The sequence below is a fragment of the Mycteria americana genome, chromosome 3 (genome assembly GCF_035582795.1).
Source record: "Mycteria americana isolate JAX WOST 10 ecotype Jacksonville Zoo and Gardens chromosome 3, USCA_MyAme_1.0, whole genome shotgun sequence".
NCBI classification, from domain to species: domain Eukaryota; kingdom Metazoa; phylum Chordata; class Aves; order Ciconiiformes; family Ciconiidae; genus Mycteria; species Mycteria americana.
This window is the reverse complement of record NC_134367.1, coordinates 56,221,744-56,238,920: the sequence shown is the minus strand read 5'-3', so window position 1 is coordinate 56,238,920 and position 17,177 is coordinate 56,221,744. Positions and strand designations below refer to the sequence as shown.

General features: G+C 43.1%; 1 protein-coding gene across 1 annotated transcript in view; it reads right to left on the bottom strand.

Annotated features, from left to right (window-relative positions):
* The window catches only part of DCBLD1 (discoidin, CUB and LCCL domain containing 1), a 49,145-nt gene that overhangs the window by 4,327 nt on the left and 27,641 nt on the right, over positions 1–17,177 (bottom strand). Inside the window, exons 5-14 of the mRNA XM_075498631.1 lie at positions 16,449–16,521; positions 14,571–14,704; positions 9,458–9,498; positions 7,952–8,167; positions 7,087–7,217; positions 5,103–5,250; positions 4,898–5,014; positions 3,313–3,403; positions 2,220–2,269; positions 534–653 (exon numbers count right to left, since the gene is read on the bottom strand). Coding sequence (XP_075354746.1) covers positions 534–653; positions 2,220–2,269; positions 3,313–3,403; positions 4,898–5,014; positions 5,103–5,250; positions 7,087–7,217; positions 7,952–8,167; positions 9,458–9,498; positions 14,571–14,704; positions 16,449–16,521 — 1,121 coding nt within the window. The remainder of the gene's footprint in view (positions 1–533; positions 654–2,219; positions 2,270–3,312; positions 3,404–4,897; positions 5,015–5,102; positions 5,251–7,086; positions 7,218–7,951; positions 8,168–9,457; positions 9,499–14,570; positions 14,705–16,448; positions 16,522–17,177) is intronic.

The following is a 17,177-nucleotide window of genomic DNA, read 5'->3' as shown; positions in this document are numbered from 1 at the left end:
TCTCTCATCTACCTGCTTCCGCTCCAGGGGGCCTCGTCTCCCAGATAGTTCAGGCACCAGGAAAGCTGCACAGGGATCTTAGCGCGACTTCCAGCTGGGCATGAAATCCCACCACAAACCAACTAAGTAATTTTCCTATTTGCTCAGCAGCAAGAGGCATTATATTTTGTTCCGTTTCCAGAGACATTTGTGTTTAAATAGAAACTATCTATTTAAACTATCCTATCCAAGGCACGTTCTTGGACTATATCCATGCCTGACTGCCTTCCGTGGTTACCTTCAGCTGTAACTATTTCAGAGTTAGGAAATCTTTCCCTACAACTCCAAGAAAAAGTTTCCAAAATAGTGGCTTTTTTTCCACTGATATATTTAGCTGCTTCACTATACATCTGGGATGAACACAGATAAATCTGTTCCTGGGTCTCTGCTTGCATGAGAGCTGGAGCTTGTAACATTGCTGGCCCGTCCCTCTCCCTGTTACCCGCTCTGCACGCAGAATAAAATGAAGGCATCGCAGGGGGAGCAATTGTTACCTGCCATGTCACTGGTGACCAGATCTAGTTTTTGTGGTGTCTCCTTCTCATTATTATAGCTGATGGTAAATTCAGTTGACTGATGTCTGGTGAAGGGCTGCTTGATTTGTTTCCAACAACCTATGATAAAGAAATAAAAACAGAAGGCTTATCAGCAAGTTAAATGCTTACAATCAGAAGACTTATCAGAAAGTTTAATTTTTGGTGTACTCATTGCTGTCAATATATTAAAGCAGTTAAAAAGCAAGACTAAAATGGGCTGTTTGTAAAAAAAGCCCCCTAAATTTGGAGGGTGAAAGGGAAAAAGTCAATCATCAACTGGGATTTCCAAGTGAAAACAAAACTTTATAGAGGATTTTCTTGGCAAGAAGGGCTCAAACTCTGTAGGTGCCTGCACTGATGCTTTAACAAAGTTTATCAGTAAAATACCAGCTTTAAATCAGTTACATGTTTTGCCATTGCTTATGTGGCAAAAATAATGCTTAAAATTTCTTTTCTTCAATAGACTAGTATGGCTTCCATTTCCTTGATATCTGAGCACCTGCACTCATCAATTAATTTGTTCTCACAACATCCTTATGAGACAGAAAAATAAAAATCAACAGTGTCAGGCACTTGACTAGAGCCTGCGACAGGAGGTCTGCAGAGAGGTGGGTTCAGCTCCCAGCTTTCTAAGGCCCAAGCCTGGTTCACAAGGGCTTAGGAGCTTGATTTATGAAGCACACACGCAACAAATGAACTGACTGGGTAAGAGGCTATCTCCAGTTCCTTGGGATTTGTCCTCATTAGCAAGTGAGAAAGGATTATGATGTGACCTTGAAAAATCATATTAGCAAATATGATGTTAAGTACAAATTAATTTTCTAATGAGGGCGAGCTGCAGTGGGTAACAGCATTCCTTTCACTGACGTCAGCACCTGCTGAGGGATGAAATTTCGGAGCTGAGCTATTGCACTTGTCAAGAGACATGTGAATTGCTTAGTGGTTTCTTTTTTTATGGAAAGCTGATTCAGAAGGATATTCCTCTACAGAGGGATATGGCCAGGCTGGCCAGGAAAAACAGCTAAGCCCCAACTTCTAAGCTGACGGGAGACCCCACTCTAGAAAGCGTTATTGAGCAAGACAAAGAATATACTTCACTGGGGTTTTGCAGGCATCTTCGAAAGCAGAGTCCTCAAGCCAATCCCCTATTCAGATTTTACACATGAAGTACAATTCAGTATTGTTAGGCTTTATAAATACAGTCCCAACTAGGGAAGGCAGTGAGATGGAAATATTAAAGCCATAAAAAGTTATTAGCCCTTGTTCTCTTGAAGAAAGGCAATCCCCTCTGCTGTGGGGAAAAGAAAAGGAAAGCAGCAATTTTCTGCAAAATAGGTATTTTGGAGGAGGGAAGGAAAGGGAGGGCACCTGGGAGCACTCTTACATGCTAATTTATGCACTCTGTATAATAGATCTTTTGCTAATTGCCTTTCTGTCATAGGAACCAAATTATATTGTTTCTCAGGGCACTGTGCTAGGATGACACAAGTGGGACTATCGTTTGCCGTTTCCCTTGTATGAAGAGGTGAATTTGAACGAGGAAACGTGGATGCTATTTCATAAGCACTTCATGCTTAGTTGCATAAACCCCTTCCTGTTGGCCCAATGGACAGGACAGGACAAAGTGCATGGTTCTCCACTAACCTGATTTCTGAGCACTGGATAATCCGTAAGAAAGTCCTTTGGCTTCTCGCCTGCGAGGAGAGGAAAGCATTTATAAACATCTGCACTCACAGCATTCCAGCTTCATGCCTTAGCTCCAGGAGAGAGAGCCTTTGTGTTTAGCGGCTGAGGACAATGCTTCACTTTGAGTTCCTGGAGGATGGTGTTTACTAGAACGTAAGGCATGCAAACTAGCGTTTCGACATTTCGTTTTTCCCCATCTATATGCAAGTTGTGAGTGCCAGTGTTCAAATTTCTTGTGTCTGGCACTCATCGATTTGATGTGTCCATGTCTATGTGCGTCACTCCAGGTTATGTTTTGGGTCTGCTTTTCTGAATTTTTTGGCTAGTTTATAGATTTACTGGGAATCCAGGGCAGAGCTGGGTACCACTAGTGATGAAGCAACATCACCATAGCATTCCTTATACTTCCAAATCCCCGTCTGCTGACAGAAGCATTTCCTGGCTCTACATGCAAGTGCAGGTTCATATGAATGGACATGTAGCAGGAATCACAGTTAGCAGTGCTTCTTCCAGTCCTCTGACTTGTGAAATGAAGTGGCTTAGTTTTAGCTGCTTACCAGCGTATGCCTGCAACTCCTCACAGCTGGGCTCTGCTTTCAGCCCCCTAGGTTGAGTGCTCTCGCTTAAGGGACTGGGAAGCAGAAACACAACAGGAGGGAAATAAAAGAAAATGACCCAGACAGATAGCTCAAATCCTCCCTTCACTGAATTTTTACTTGGCTTTGGTGTGGAAACTATTCCATCTTCGATTGCGTTACACCCTAGTATTTGTGGGTATATGTAGGCTGAAGAGAACAGCAGGTCACATTGGACTGTAAATTGAGGTGTGCAGTTCTGACTTGCTTTACCTTCATTTTTGTCCGACGAGGGGAGATGTACAATAGGAAATACAATTTACAGAGACACGACATGAGTTCTACTTAAAAGGAAGACTGCTGAAAAGGATCAATTTCCAGGTCCCTGGTAAAGAGGCTCTGGAAAGAGGGCACGTAGTTGGACGTGCTAGCTAGGTAGCCACAAATGCCTCCTAGGACAAAAGCCCGTATCTTACTTGCGTAGGGCTGCACAGATACAAATTCCAGAGAACAGGAACAGACACAGCACGATGAGGACGGGGACAATTATAGCTGTAAGCTTTAAGCCTGCATGAGAAAAAAAAAAAAGGATAAAAGTTTAAAAGGCAAATTACTCTGAAGCTGGTAATTTTTACTACAGAGAATACAGCAAAAGGCAGATAATCTTGCAGGAATGCTCCTTGCAAGAGAGCATGAAACTATAAAACTGCAAGACCATGCCTCAGCCATATGTGTTTGCCATGTGCCTATGTGGAACAGTGTTGAGACGAAAGAGTTAAATATAGTTTCTCAGTGCTGACACTTGACTTAACATCTATATGCAACCTTACAAAAAGCAGTTCCTTCTTATGACACACTAGGTAACTTTTAAAAAGCCACTTACACTCTGTTTTCATTTGCTTACAAAACTGCCAAAGGAGGCTGCAATTTTACATGCTGAGTTTCTGGCTCATGTTGAACTGGTTGAAAACATTTCAGTCAAAATAGTTCAAAGATTTCCAGGAGTGGAGCTAGCAAAAAACCTGTTTAGCCCGTGTTAAATTCTAACGCAACATTTTGTGTTTAGAGCAGGGATTTGAAAATTAGCAGTGGAGTGGCTCTTGTGTCAGGAGCGTGCCATTCGCTATTGCTACAGACACTTACCAGGCTGTGAGAATAAGGTAGTACACGTGTCCACAGGGTATTTATGATTTAGCAGATGAAATCTCAGTAGATTTCATTTTCAGCGAACATGGATACAATTTACCCATACCGCTGCACAGATGAACTGAGCTTGCTCTTGGCAAGAGCAGTGCAGTTTCAGAAGAGCTTTTTTTCTTACAGTCATTGCTTCTTACAACCAGTTCTTTTACAGAGACATTCCTACAACTATCAGCTACCTAATGGGTAGCAGTGCTTGGTGTAGTGGGTCTGGTAATTCCTGCCTGGCTATGGGTCCACCAGCCAGTATAAGCAACAAATTTTGTTTGTTTGCTTTTTAAGATCTAAGAAGTTAGCTCCACAACATGAAAGGATGAAGACTGCAAATTCAGGGAGAAGTATGCGAATGAAGGTTGTCTGAGCCCCCATGAATGCGGGCATTATGGAAAAGTGCTTAATTACTCAACCGTGCACTACTGTATGCTGCTTAGGGCTGGGGACCTGCGCTGGGAGGAGTCATGGTTGCGTAGAGAGAAGGTGACATTTTTGTGAGACCACTGCCTCACGTATTACAAAAATTATAAAATATAGGGAGAAGGTGAGGAAGAGCTCCTCCAGAAAATGCTGATGAGTGCTCAGTATAGTCCCTCGAGCCACCTACCAAGCATGGCAAATAAACCAATATGACAGGGAAACCAAAGCCTGATGTTTCACGCATCAAGGAAAATTAAGGCTTTCAATCTCTTTCTGTGCCTTAAGACAAAAAGAACCTATGCTCCTCCCTCTTCTCTCTGTCCTTAACCTTTAATAAAGTCTGAATGGAAAATAAAAGTTTTGGTTTGTGAGAACATTTAAAGTTCACTCAGGCTGGGCTGAAGACATGATGCATCCTAGAGAAAATGCAGCACTAGGTAGTCTTACCCAAGTTAGTTTCTTCTGACGGGATGGGCTCCGTAACAGTCCTGTCGTCTTTTCCAAGGGACGTTTCTGTGCTCTGACTTGGTTTCTGCCACATTGAATGCGTAAATGAACTATTAGCTGCAAAAGAGAAGGGGCATCAGTGGCACTGTGGTAGCACAGGGGGCTTTGGAGGCACCGTGCCTGGGGAGCGCTGCTTACCCCATACCTTGCATTATTCGACAACCCATCAGCTCGAGCTTCAATGCTATTCTTTGGTTCCAAGTTTGAGGGATAATTCGCACATAACGGGCCACTATCGGAGGGATGAAGTTATTGCGTACTACGTCACCAGAGTTGGAGTTGCCTTGGAATACCTGCAATGAAATGTAAGCACGTTGTTTGCTCTGTTTTAAAAGTCTCTTTTTTCACAGTGCTCCTGACATCCAACTTCAAATGTTTTCATTATCCTAAAACTGAAATATATTGATAATCTGGGATGCAGCCACAAGATTTTTGGAATTGAGACTTCTGGAAAAAAATAATCTTTTTAGTTCTGACAGATGATCACATTTTGCTGTTAGCTTGGTGAAAAAAGATTATCACTGTTTCAATTCTGTGTAATTTCTAGTTAATGTATGGTGGTATAATGCTATCATTTTTTATTTAATAGTACTGCAGCACCCCTACTTGGGCAACAGGGGGTAAAAATGTAAAAAGAACTTGAAGTGAAATATTTCTAGACATTTTAGTAGAATGGTCAGTTTTCTGTATCAAGCTTGAAGAGTGACTATCAACTACGTGGTTGTGTCTCCTTTTCCCCGCACTTACACAGTATTTCTCAGAATCAGTTCAGCCCATGTGCAGAACAGTAGTCCTTGCAAAATTAGTTCTTGGAGATGCTTCGGCATGATCTAGGAGAACTTAAAAGCCTGATGAGATAGGGAAGTGAGCTCAGCATATCTTAGATAAAATGCCAGGCCACATCAGGTCTGATGGGACAAGTTTTGTCATGGACCTTAGCTGAAACTAAGATCATATATAATACTTTCATCAGATTATTTGTAAATAACAAGTCATTGTGGAAAACTGCAAACCAGCAGATTTTAAATAGCCTTCACAGTTCAGCCACTACTAGGTTGATTTTTCACTTTTTGGGCCAACACCTCTTAAGTTTAACATTTAAAAGATCTTAAACCAGTTAATGTTGTGCAGTGAAATTCCTTTCCATACAAGCTAAGAAAATCAGAGCTAGTAGGAAATCTATCTACAGCTCCACCAAGTTTTTAAAACCTGCCGTCAGGACTGAGGGCCAGGTAGAGCCTTATCCTGAGGCAAGCTGAGCTCCCTCAGAAATTATGAGTGAAGGTCTGACTTTGAACGCTGTGGGAGCAGGGAGGGCTTTGGGTGGGTTTTTTTGTTTGAAAGGAAACATGAGGTTTTCAGGGGAAAAACGTTATCAGACAAACCTGTGCAGCACGTCCTTTTTCTGCAGGAACTAGTTGCACTGCTTTTATCTGTGCGTTGTTAAAGTCACCCAAAGTCTGTGAAAGCTGTTACGTGGACAGGTATTTTGGTGTAAGAGCTTTTATTTTAAGTTCAGTTACATCGATTCCTAACAGACGTAGGCTGTGCCCACAGACTTGTGCCAGAAGAGTCTGGCCAGCGCGGGGCGGGGAGCGGTGCAGTCCCTGGTGACCGTAACACAGCCCGGACAGAAGCTTGATCCGCAGGCGCAGCTTCACCAGCAGCCCCGTGCTTTTACCCGAGTTGGTTGTTTCGCTTGTTGGGGGGGTGTATTGCCCATCCCGGTGCACCTGAAGCCGAACCTCAGCTTTGCTGGTGCCATACCGACCAATGCTTCTGCACTGGTACAGCGTTTCTAGCACGTGCAAGCACTGAGCTGAACTAAAGACTTGCCCAGACAGCCTGTTGTACAGCTTTAATTACACCGTTTTTTTAAAAGAAGGATACAGACATACACATGCCTCCCTGTGTGTGTCTCACAACTTCAGCAAGCCCTGGATAACTCCCTTGTTTCGACAAGCTCGCTATCTTACTCCATGGCTGTAAATTACACCGGTGAAGACAACCCAAGTCTAGACAAGTCTGAAACTCCTAATCTTTCTTGACAGTGAAAGCCTGCCCTTCAATGTCAAGGCAGCGTACGCATTATTGCTCCGTGTTTTCCTACCCTTCCCGCTTTCCCTTACCTTTTCTTCATTACTCAGAATCCCTTTGTAAGTTCTCCATTTTGAGTTGTTATTTTTGTAGTTCATTGTAAATGTCTTTACATAAAAGTTGAAATTCAGCATAGCGGATCCGGAACCAGTGGTCTTAATCCCTTTTAACAAAATGCAAAATACATTTTCATTTGTTAGGTGTCTTTTTTAAAGGAACATTTTCAAATGGAAACACAGAAGCCGAAACGATTTGGAAAAATTTGCCTTCAAAATCTTAATTCATTTTTCAAACTATGTTGGAATTCAGGGGTGGTTACTGAGTTTAAAAGTTGGGTAAAGAACGGAAATCAATTTTAAATTGTGAATTTAGAGCAATGGAATTTTTAACAGAGCTCAAATTAATTAGTCCAAAAATGGTAATTGCTTGTTGATATTATGGTCCATATCAGCAGTCTTTACATCTTTAGCAGCAACTGTAATTTACATTTGTACAACTAAACCAGGAGTTGGAAACAGGACTCTCTTTCACCTGGGCCATTATTTCAAAGGCTATGACTTTAATGTTTCTTATTGATTCCAGAACTGCATCATTAATAGGTCCTAAGCAATCATTTATCATCCATCCAGACTCTGCAGCTCCCTGTGTAAATATTTTGTTCTGAGCCTACAGCATTGGGCATGCATGACAGTTGAGTCCAATCCTATATCCCTATAGGAAGACCAGTCTTATAAAGAGCCATGATTTCTTAAATATGAAAATAATCTTCCTCAATGCAGAACATTTCATTACATTTAATGAAGGAAACACTGCATTACTGCATTATTAGCTTTTCAACTGCACTTAGTTTCTTCTCCAGCTGAACCCCCAGCTTCTAATAACCAGACAGTGACATACCTGTTATTCTCTTCTTCTCTCCCAAGTCTATCTCCAGCCATTCACGATTGCTGCTGTGGTTAGAGGCCCAAGCCAATCCTGGTACCTGAAGCCAAGCCTTGTCGGGAGACCACTGGAATAGTTGCCCAAATTCGTTGGTCTCCTCCCAGTAGGAAGATGCAGTAACCTGGCTCTTGGAGAGGAATCCCTCTTCCAGACCGAGAGATTTATTGCAGCCTAGGAGTCCCCACACAGACAGGCAGAAGGAGTTATTTTGCGTTTTCACAGCATATTTTTATATTAGGCTAGCAACATATGAAGACCACCCACAACAGCAAAGTCAGATGTTGCTTAATCTGGTGCTAGCCTGATGCTACCCATTAGCTGTGGTGTTTGCCAGTCAATTTGTAGTGGATGATCCAGTACCAGAGTGCTGCAGTCCCTCTCCTTTACCAATTTAGCTCCTACATACATGACACCTGCTGACTACATCTGCTATTTTTTCCTTGCCATTTCGTTTTTTAATTTCTGCAGTTTAGTCTCATTCATGTGAAGGCTGCTTATATTTTTAAATTTTCCTTCTGAAACATAATATTTATGTTTCGAGATTGGCATTAACTAATTTTGCTGTACAAAACATTTCTCAGATGAAGGCACTGTACTGAAAGGAACACTTTACTGTAAATATTTCATGATTCTCACCGGCAATTTAGGGCTAGGAAAGTTACTCATTAGAGAAGCTCCTTGATACTGCTGCCAAGAGGTGATATCATGAAGATAATAGCTGCAGGTAAGTATTACAAACTCCACCAAAGAACCTAAACAATTTCTGCATATCAAGGTTCTTCAGAGAAAACAGGCCAGTGGAATAAGGTTTCAATGAAGTTAAAAATAATTCCCTGGCAGTTTCAAAGGCCTATACATGCTCTACAGTTTTCAGTGGAATAGTAAATGATTTTATCTCAGATGACTGAAATATAATTCAAATGAACGAGCGCGAACTTTTCCCCCCTCTTTGCTATGTTTCATGCAAATGAACAGCTTGACAGATTAAAGACGCTTTTGCATCTTGGAAAGTCATAAACAAAAACGCGTTCTGTATCAGTGCAATGTAAATATATTTTCATTCCTCTCTATGCTTTCATTCTCTTCTGGTATAACAAAGATGGAATTTATAAACGTCTGAAGAAAAACTGCTTTCATTTTCTGCCACCTAAAGTACATAAAAATGGGATTATCTGATTGCCATTTTTCATATGCTGGCACCAGAAATGTAACAGCAGAATACTATTTCTGTTTCTCGTCTATGTGCGTATGACCTATTCCTATTCTGTGGTTTTTTTCTAGCTCACTTCACATCTCTTCAACTTTTATATTCAACTTGCCAATTTAAAAAAATTGCTGTCCTAAAATATCCTTCCTAGACACAGCCTGACATTCTCCTGATCACTTTTCAAAACTTTTACAGAAAATACTTAAATAAAAAGGTAAAATTTGAATAGCTAAAAATAAAGCCATTATTCTTACCGTTGGAGGTAAATATAAACCGCTTATCTGACAGCGAACCACTGTAAGAAAAGAGAAAGGTAATTCAGCCTTTCAGGAGGCGGTCACGGGAACGCCGAGGTACAGTTTCAGAATCACTGTTTATCTAGCAAAATATCTCTGGCCAGATAGCCGCTTACTTTGCTGGCTGGTTACCGACCCCAGTAAGAGCACTCGTGTGCATCTCTCGCTGTGACTGAATTCAGATCAGTTTTTTAATGGTTTTGAGCATCTGTTATGCTTTAAAGCGACGCCCCGTCCCATCAGCCTGTTACTCTTGCTGCACACTTCTGCTTTTGTGCTCTGCTCAGGCCTGTGCTGCGGTGGGAAAGCTTACCCCCGCTGCTCCGCAGACCAGCAACGCAAGAGCGTTCAAAAGAGCCAGGAACGGGAAAGCTAACAGGGCTTGGAGCTACCAGCAGTGCGTTGCTCCAGCACCGGGCCCAGGTCTCTTCTCACCTACAGCAGCTTGAACTAGAGCAGCCTCACTGAAATCAGTGACTTCTGTTAGTCTAAGTCCACATCTAGTTTGAAGAAAATCCAGCCTTAGGCACCGTGAAGCAGTTATGCTTGATGGTGACTAAACCACGTCAGCTCTGACCGCTCCCACTTTGGCTACAGGTGTATCACAGCCAGACTGAGTGAAAACCACTCCTTGTTGTAATCTGGGTGGGAACCGGTTGTGTTATAACCACGACCAACAGCTCCCATCAGGAACGGTTCTTTTTGCTCCATTAACAGGACCACATCTATGGCTCCCCTTTTCTTCCTCCTTCCGACACGGACTGCTTTGCAGGAGAAAAGCCATTTCTTGAGCCGCTCCATACAACCCTGCACAATGCAGGACAAGATAAAATCACCGCTGTAAGGGAAAGCTGAGCTTTCCTTGGCCTCCCATGGAGCCGCTTTCTGATTCTCAACGGGATGCCCCTGAGGTTTCATTCCAGAAGTGATGACTCTGACTGGCTGCCTAATAAAAATAAAAGCCCAGGTTTTAACGTGAAATTAGTTTGGATTTCTTGAAAATCTGACCCCTTCAACATCGCTTTGATTAGCTGCATGCATCACTTGCCCCTTTTGAAAAGCCTTGGCCAGCGTGACTGAGCAGTAAACAACTCCTGCACTGAAGCGTCAAGACAGCTCCCTTTCAGGCTGCCCTTTGTTGTTGGCCAGGAAAATTTCCCCCCAGGTGCCCTCTGTGGGCTAACAGCGGTGCGCACGGCTGTACGTTTTGAGAGCACTGCAAACAGGGAATGGGAAAGTGGCCCCATGTCAGAGCCAATAAAAACACTGCTTCGTTTTGTCAGTGAGGGAAAACTAATGACTACAGGCAAACGAAGCCCTTCAGAGATGAGGGAGAGCACTGGGAGGGAGCTGATTTATTTGGGCGTGTAGGCGGTAGAGTAGCTAGAAGGAAAAAGCCAAGCTCTTCCTCCCACATCTTCCCCCCAGGCAATCCTCACGGGCGATCAGATGTGCTCTGCTCCCTGCAAACCAGTTTGACATTACAGCCAAAACAATTTTTGCTTTCTTACTGAATACGAAGCAATCCATTTCAAGAGGAAAGAAGAAAATAAAAATCCATGGTGATCAGTAAAACCTACCCAAAACAGAAATCACAGCGCTCCTGGAATACTTATTTATGAGATAAAGCTTTGTAATAAAAAAGTCACAGACATCCCTTTCAAACAGCGGTCTGCAATTTTAGCAAAGAAAGGGAGGAGGTTAGCATTTCTAAGGTCTATAAAGCTATGAAATCAAGCTGAAATATTTCTGCTATAATTCTGCAAATCACTGAAGAGGACAAAAGTAAGTGGTAATTCATCAGCTTCCTAATGTGACAGGTGGCATTTGTCACAAAAATTTCAATTTGTCCTTTAAGGGATGGTATCACCCCGTGCTCCTCATTTTCCCGACAACCTTCAGGGTCCTGCCTAGCCAACAGTACTGGTGGCAGGACTGCATGGGAGACCCGTGCCTGTAGCTCTGCAAAAAAAGGATGCTGCTTCCCATAATAAATGTCTGTTAGCATCAAATCCTTTTTTTGTTTCCGAATCGGTCTCAAGCAAGCTTTTTGTAAGTAGTGCAGGTTAACCCCAAATCTCATCTTTCACAGTTCACGAGCATGCGGTCTCTTCCATTTCCAAAGACAAATGATTTCACGTGCGTGGATGCACAGTCCCAGGCCAGGTCACATTACAAAGTTAACCCCCTGTATGTTTGTACTGGGGTATCAGGACTGCCCAATAAATCCAGCCACTTGATCTTCATTCTAGCATTTGCGGGTGCAGGTCCACGCATGCATCATGGGAACCGAAAACCCCACAGATGCTGGAACGTAACAAGCGCAGCGAAAAACGCACTCAGGGAGGCCAGGGTCAGCTCTTGAGGGCTGGTGAGCGAGCGAGCCGTCACTCCACCGTCACATTACAACGCGGATACTTAACAGCTTGATGCACTCCAGCAGCAGCTTTTGATGAGGTCAATTTCAGCCCAAGTCACTAAATAATTTAAATCTTTAATACTGAAATCCACTATAAATGAGATTTTAAAAACTTGAGTAAGCTTTTCTTTAAGGGAGTCTAAAAAGCTCTTAAAGCAGTGCTGTCTAAGCACTGTTTTTTTCTCGCCAGCACTGGCTGCTCTGCAGGAATTTCTTGCAGCCTGTAGGTATCCAGAGGATAGGGACGTCACGCAGCTTTGGAAATCTCTTACAAAAGCCTTTTTAAAGCATGAAATGCATTGGTTCATTTTCTTAGTAAATAGGCCCACTGTTTCTAGGAACACTTTTCCATGTTTTGAAATAAAATTATTTCCCTGCATCCTCCAGTTTCCCTCTCCCGGGATAATGGGCTCACACCAGCAGGTCGTCTGCTCCCGGGACCTTATCGCTCTCTACAACTGCCTGAAAGGAGGTTGTAGAGAGGTGGGGGTCGGTCTCTTCTCCCAGGTAACAAGTGATAGGACAAGAGGAAATGGCCTTGAGTTGTGCCAGGGGAGGTTTAGACTGGATATTAGGAAATTTTTCTTCACTGAAAGGGTTATCAAGCATTGGAACAGGCTGCCCAGGGAAGTGGTTGAGTCGCCATCCCTGGAAGTATTTAAAGGACGTTTGGATGAGGTGCTTATGGACATGGTATAGTGGTGGTCTTGGTAGTGTTAGGTTTACGGTTGGACTCGATGACGTTAAAGGTCTTTTCCAACCTATACGATTCTGTGATTCTGTGATTCTGTTGGGTTGTCCCAGCTGCCAGGAGCGGCAGCAGCATCCCGGGAACCGCTGTGCTCACACTCACGTTTTTCTCAAAACCTGTGCCATCTAGTTTGCAGGCACCCAACACAGTATGATCCCATTTACCGATGGCTCCCTGTATAATCTGTAGAAAGCAACGGCTGTCTCCTCAGGGCAATTCAGTCCCTTCGAGACGTGCATCATGCTCAAGGAGTGCCTCTGTGTGCCCCAGTACGCAGGAGAGCTATGGGGGCTGCGCTCCTCGTGAGGGTGCTCTCGCAGGGGACTCACATTAAATGGGCTAAACCCGAGCCCTGGAGGCTGGCTTCAGCCTGGAAGCGCAAGTTTCAGCTCTCCTTCAAGTAAATGGGAGTTTTCTCACTTGATGCAATAGAGACAAGTTTGCATCTCTGCGAGTTCTTCTATTACTCACGTGAAACATATAGGATATTTTGTGAATAGCAACATTAAAAGGACGCTTGGCAGTTAGGGTGATGGGTTAATTATGCAAACAGTGCTTTCCCCCAGCACATGTACATTTGCTGTCTTCTACACTTCATTCGTTGCCCACTAGCTCTTGTACTGTGAAAAAAATACAAATGGGAATCCCAGCTGCCTTTCATTATAACATTTTATGCCCTAGTGCCTGAGTTACTCTTCTGGGATTCTCAAGGATCACGAACATATGAATGTATGTAAACGGTTCTGTAACATCTTTAGTTAAGACACAAAATATTTAATTTAGGGTTTCACTAAGCTGACATGTGTGATGGAAAGAATTTGTATTATTTGTTTTATGGAACGGCTTGGTGCCTGAGCTGAGCTCTCAATCGTGCTTTGCTTGAGACAAGTTTATACTCATTTTCTTAGGCAATTAACTTTCAAGCAACATGTGTAAGAAAAATAGAATATATTTAGGATTTATAGGCCTTCCACTAGTGGTCTACATGCTACCCAGCTTTGTATACTCCAGGGCCATTATGTATAAAGCATTCAATCTGTGCTGAAGTTTAAGCACAGCAACAGACCAAATGAATGCTTTTTTTTTTCCCCATGAATGAAACCATGACTGTAAAATTGTTAGGATGATGTGGAGAAATCACAGGGAAAACAGGAAAAAAGTATAAAAAAGACATATTCCCTTAGCTGTTGTAGGCTATGAGACTGAGGAGATTTCCCTTCCTACAAAATGAAAAAGCCTCATGTAAAATCCAGATAACATTTGAAAACTAAAAAATATAAACCAACAGGAATGACAGAGGCAGTTGCTGGAAGGGCTTACTGTGCTGGATAGAGATTAGAGGATTTATTTCTGCTTCAACAACAGTACAATTAAAAGTCAGAAGATAAGTGGTAAATATAACACCCTTGCTATAAATATTCTAAAAGAGAAAAACTCTGAACATGTCAAAAGCACAATGTTTAAGAAGTTGTTCATTAAATCCCCTGTGGCTCAACGGCACTTTTTATTTATTCATTCTTCCTAGCTTTTTTTAAACTTTAACATGAATTTATCATGATTTATTAGCACATCGATTAAAGGTGTTTGTTGCAGAACATCATACTTTCATGTATCTGCTAACAAAGTAATTTGCAAATACGTTTTGGAAGGAAAAGAAGAAAAAAAAGAAGAAGAAAACACCGCCCTACATAGTATAGAGCCACTAAAAACTTGGAACATTTTCCTATATCCGATGCCAACGCCATTTCAATAAAGCCGTAGAAACAAAGCCCCCAAAGCCCTATGCCCACAGCTAACATCTTTTCCTCCCCAAAAGAGCATCCCCACGTGCTTCTGCTGCTCTGGGCAGGGCACTGTGTCCCGGGGTTGCTCCCGGAGCCAGCCCCGCCAGCGGTACTCACTCGTGCGAGGGGACGCCGTTGGCAACGACGCCTTCGTAGCGGCTGATGCCCTTCTGCTGGGTGACGCTGATCTGACCGCCCAGCTCGTCCGCGATAACGCCTGCATGTATCGCCGACTTGCACAGCAGCGAGGTCTGGAAGGCAGAACCCATCAGAAGCCGAAGCTCAGAGGATCAGTCGGACAAACTGCTACTGCTTCCACCTCCAAGCCACTATTATACAGGTGCTACAGCTCATAAAATCCGGCAAAGGCTCAAAGGGGGCAGGGGGGCAGGGAAGAACAGTAGTCTTTGAAAAAAATATGTCTGTTTCCAAAAGTCACCTTTTTTTTTTTTTTTTCCAAATGAAAAAGCAAATAATCTGCTTCTGAGAAGGTGCTGTAAGGTTTTAACATAATAAGTGTTGTGGCATGCCTCAGGAAAACAAAGTCAAAGGCAAGGCAACTCTTCTTTGCAAAGAGAAAATGATAATCACTTGACGGACTTGCCTGAAGGCAGACCTAACTATTACTATTACTGCGCCTTAGGATTTGAGTCATGGCATACATTAGGAAATTTGGCTATGTGGTGACCGGCTGCCACCGGCTTTTAAGTATAGCCCATTTGCCAGTGTCTCAGGTGGGATAATCCACATAAAGGAAGAATCCAGGCAGGACAACTTGTGTGCCAACTAGGTGGCAACAGCGTACCACTGGGCCAGGGCAGAGCAGAGAAGGGCCAGCGGAAAGGTGCGAAGGAGACATTCCCAGCGGCTGCTGGCAGAGATGGGTCTCGTTCCCATGGGGCCAGCTTGGGCTACGCTACGCCAAGCTGGGGTGCCGGGCGGTCCCCTCGGGGGAGGCAGCAGCCCTTCAGGGGAGCCCAGCAGGTCGTTCACATCAGAAAAGCTGAATGTGGAGGAGAAAAGCTCAACGGTGGAGGGAAAATCTCTTTCAAAAATTCCTCAGCGCAGATAAGATCTGCATGAGGTCATGCCATGTGCTGCTTTTCTTTCCTAATCACCCCAGCTCCAGCTAATGAGAACGTAATGTGGCATTTCTTTGGTTTTTTTCAGCTCTGCCACTTCCCAGGCTGGAGCGGCACGCTCGAATAACTGGATGAACAGGTTAAACGTGAACACTGACTTTTTGGAAACTCAGCAACTGCTGTATTTGTGATAGGGTGGGATTTTACTTCAGTGGTATGATTAAACTTACTCCACCGTGAGAGACGTAAAGATTTCCCAGGCATGGTGGGAGGAGAGTCCAGGGTGAGGGGCACAGAGAGGGCAGAGCACTCTCTGGTATGAACTGCGGATAAATGCAACCACTCAGGCAACGTCTTCGCCTTAAAGAACAAGCAGTTAAAACAACCCAAGAGGCTGGTAGTTATCAGTGGGATGTGATTAGGCAGTGTATAGTATTTATTTCATATCAGAACAGATTGCTGGGATACTGCAGGCATAATCTTAAAGAAAACTCGCACGTTACTGAAATGTATTTTTTCTCCTACAAGAGATAACTTCAGAAAAGAAACGCACGTGGACTCCAAACAAGTAAAAGCTGACTGAAGTCATAGGAATATTTAGTACATGGGTGAGCACTGCCTCAAGAGGGACAAACCCTATGCAGGGTTTTTCCATAATGCCAGAAACCACAAGTCAGTAGGTGTATTTGACAATCAGTGGACTTTGTTCTCACACAATTGATTGGTCTGTTTGAAAAGTGTCTCTGTGTCCTTATATACTGATAACATACCCATATACTGATAATAAAAGGTATACCTAACACAGCTGGGAAGAATTACTGACAAAAGTCAAGCAGCCAAAGTTGAAACCAAGTTGTGCTATGCTTCTGTCTTCTGTCTTTATAAATTTCCCCCCATTATCCTGTGTACTTACATCTCTGTATCCTTCTCCAATATTCCCAGAAATGTCACCTGCTATGTCTCTGCAGCCAGCAGGACAGTATCTGCTGTAGTGAGAGAAGAGAGGCTTGTTTAAAATACGAACTGTAGTGGTGATATACAGAAACAAACTCGTACAAAAGAAATGCTCTCAAACCACTAAAGATTTTAGCAGTAAGTCCTGGCTGATGGTCTGTTAGTGAGTCTAGGAGGTAAATAAATGGACCTGTGAGTTCATGAGTGGACTGCACACAGCAGCACACAAAGAACCAGAAAAGCAGTTTTGCAAGGGCATTTCTGTTTAATTCTCTTGTTCTAGAAATGCTACCATACAAGTTTTCAGCACAGCCCAGATAAGAAGCCTACATGCACATCCAGACAGCAGCCAGAAGAGCACAATTTATTACCATTTCAAATCCTATCACAAGGTTCAAGGAACCAAGAAATGATAGCTTGTCCTCAGATAATCTTGTATCAGCTAGGGTGTGATCTGCTTTCAGGAGAAGCAGTGGAATTTGAGGCTACTTTGAATTTCAAAGTGGAAACTCTTTTTACATATACCATGTATATGTATGCCCAAATGAGACTTGCTCTGTAACTCTATTCCCTTGTTTTTCTGGGCTGCAGACTTCCATTCTGCACTACTGCTTCTCACAACTGGGCCTTGGACTATTATAGCATCAGATCTCAAAAAAAATCACTTCTCCAGAAAACCAAGACTGTA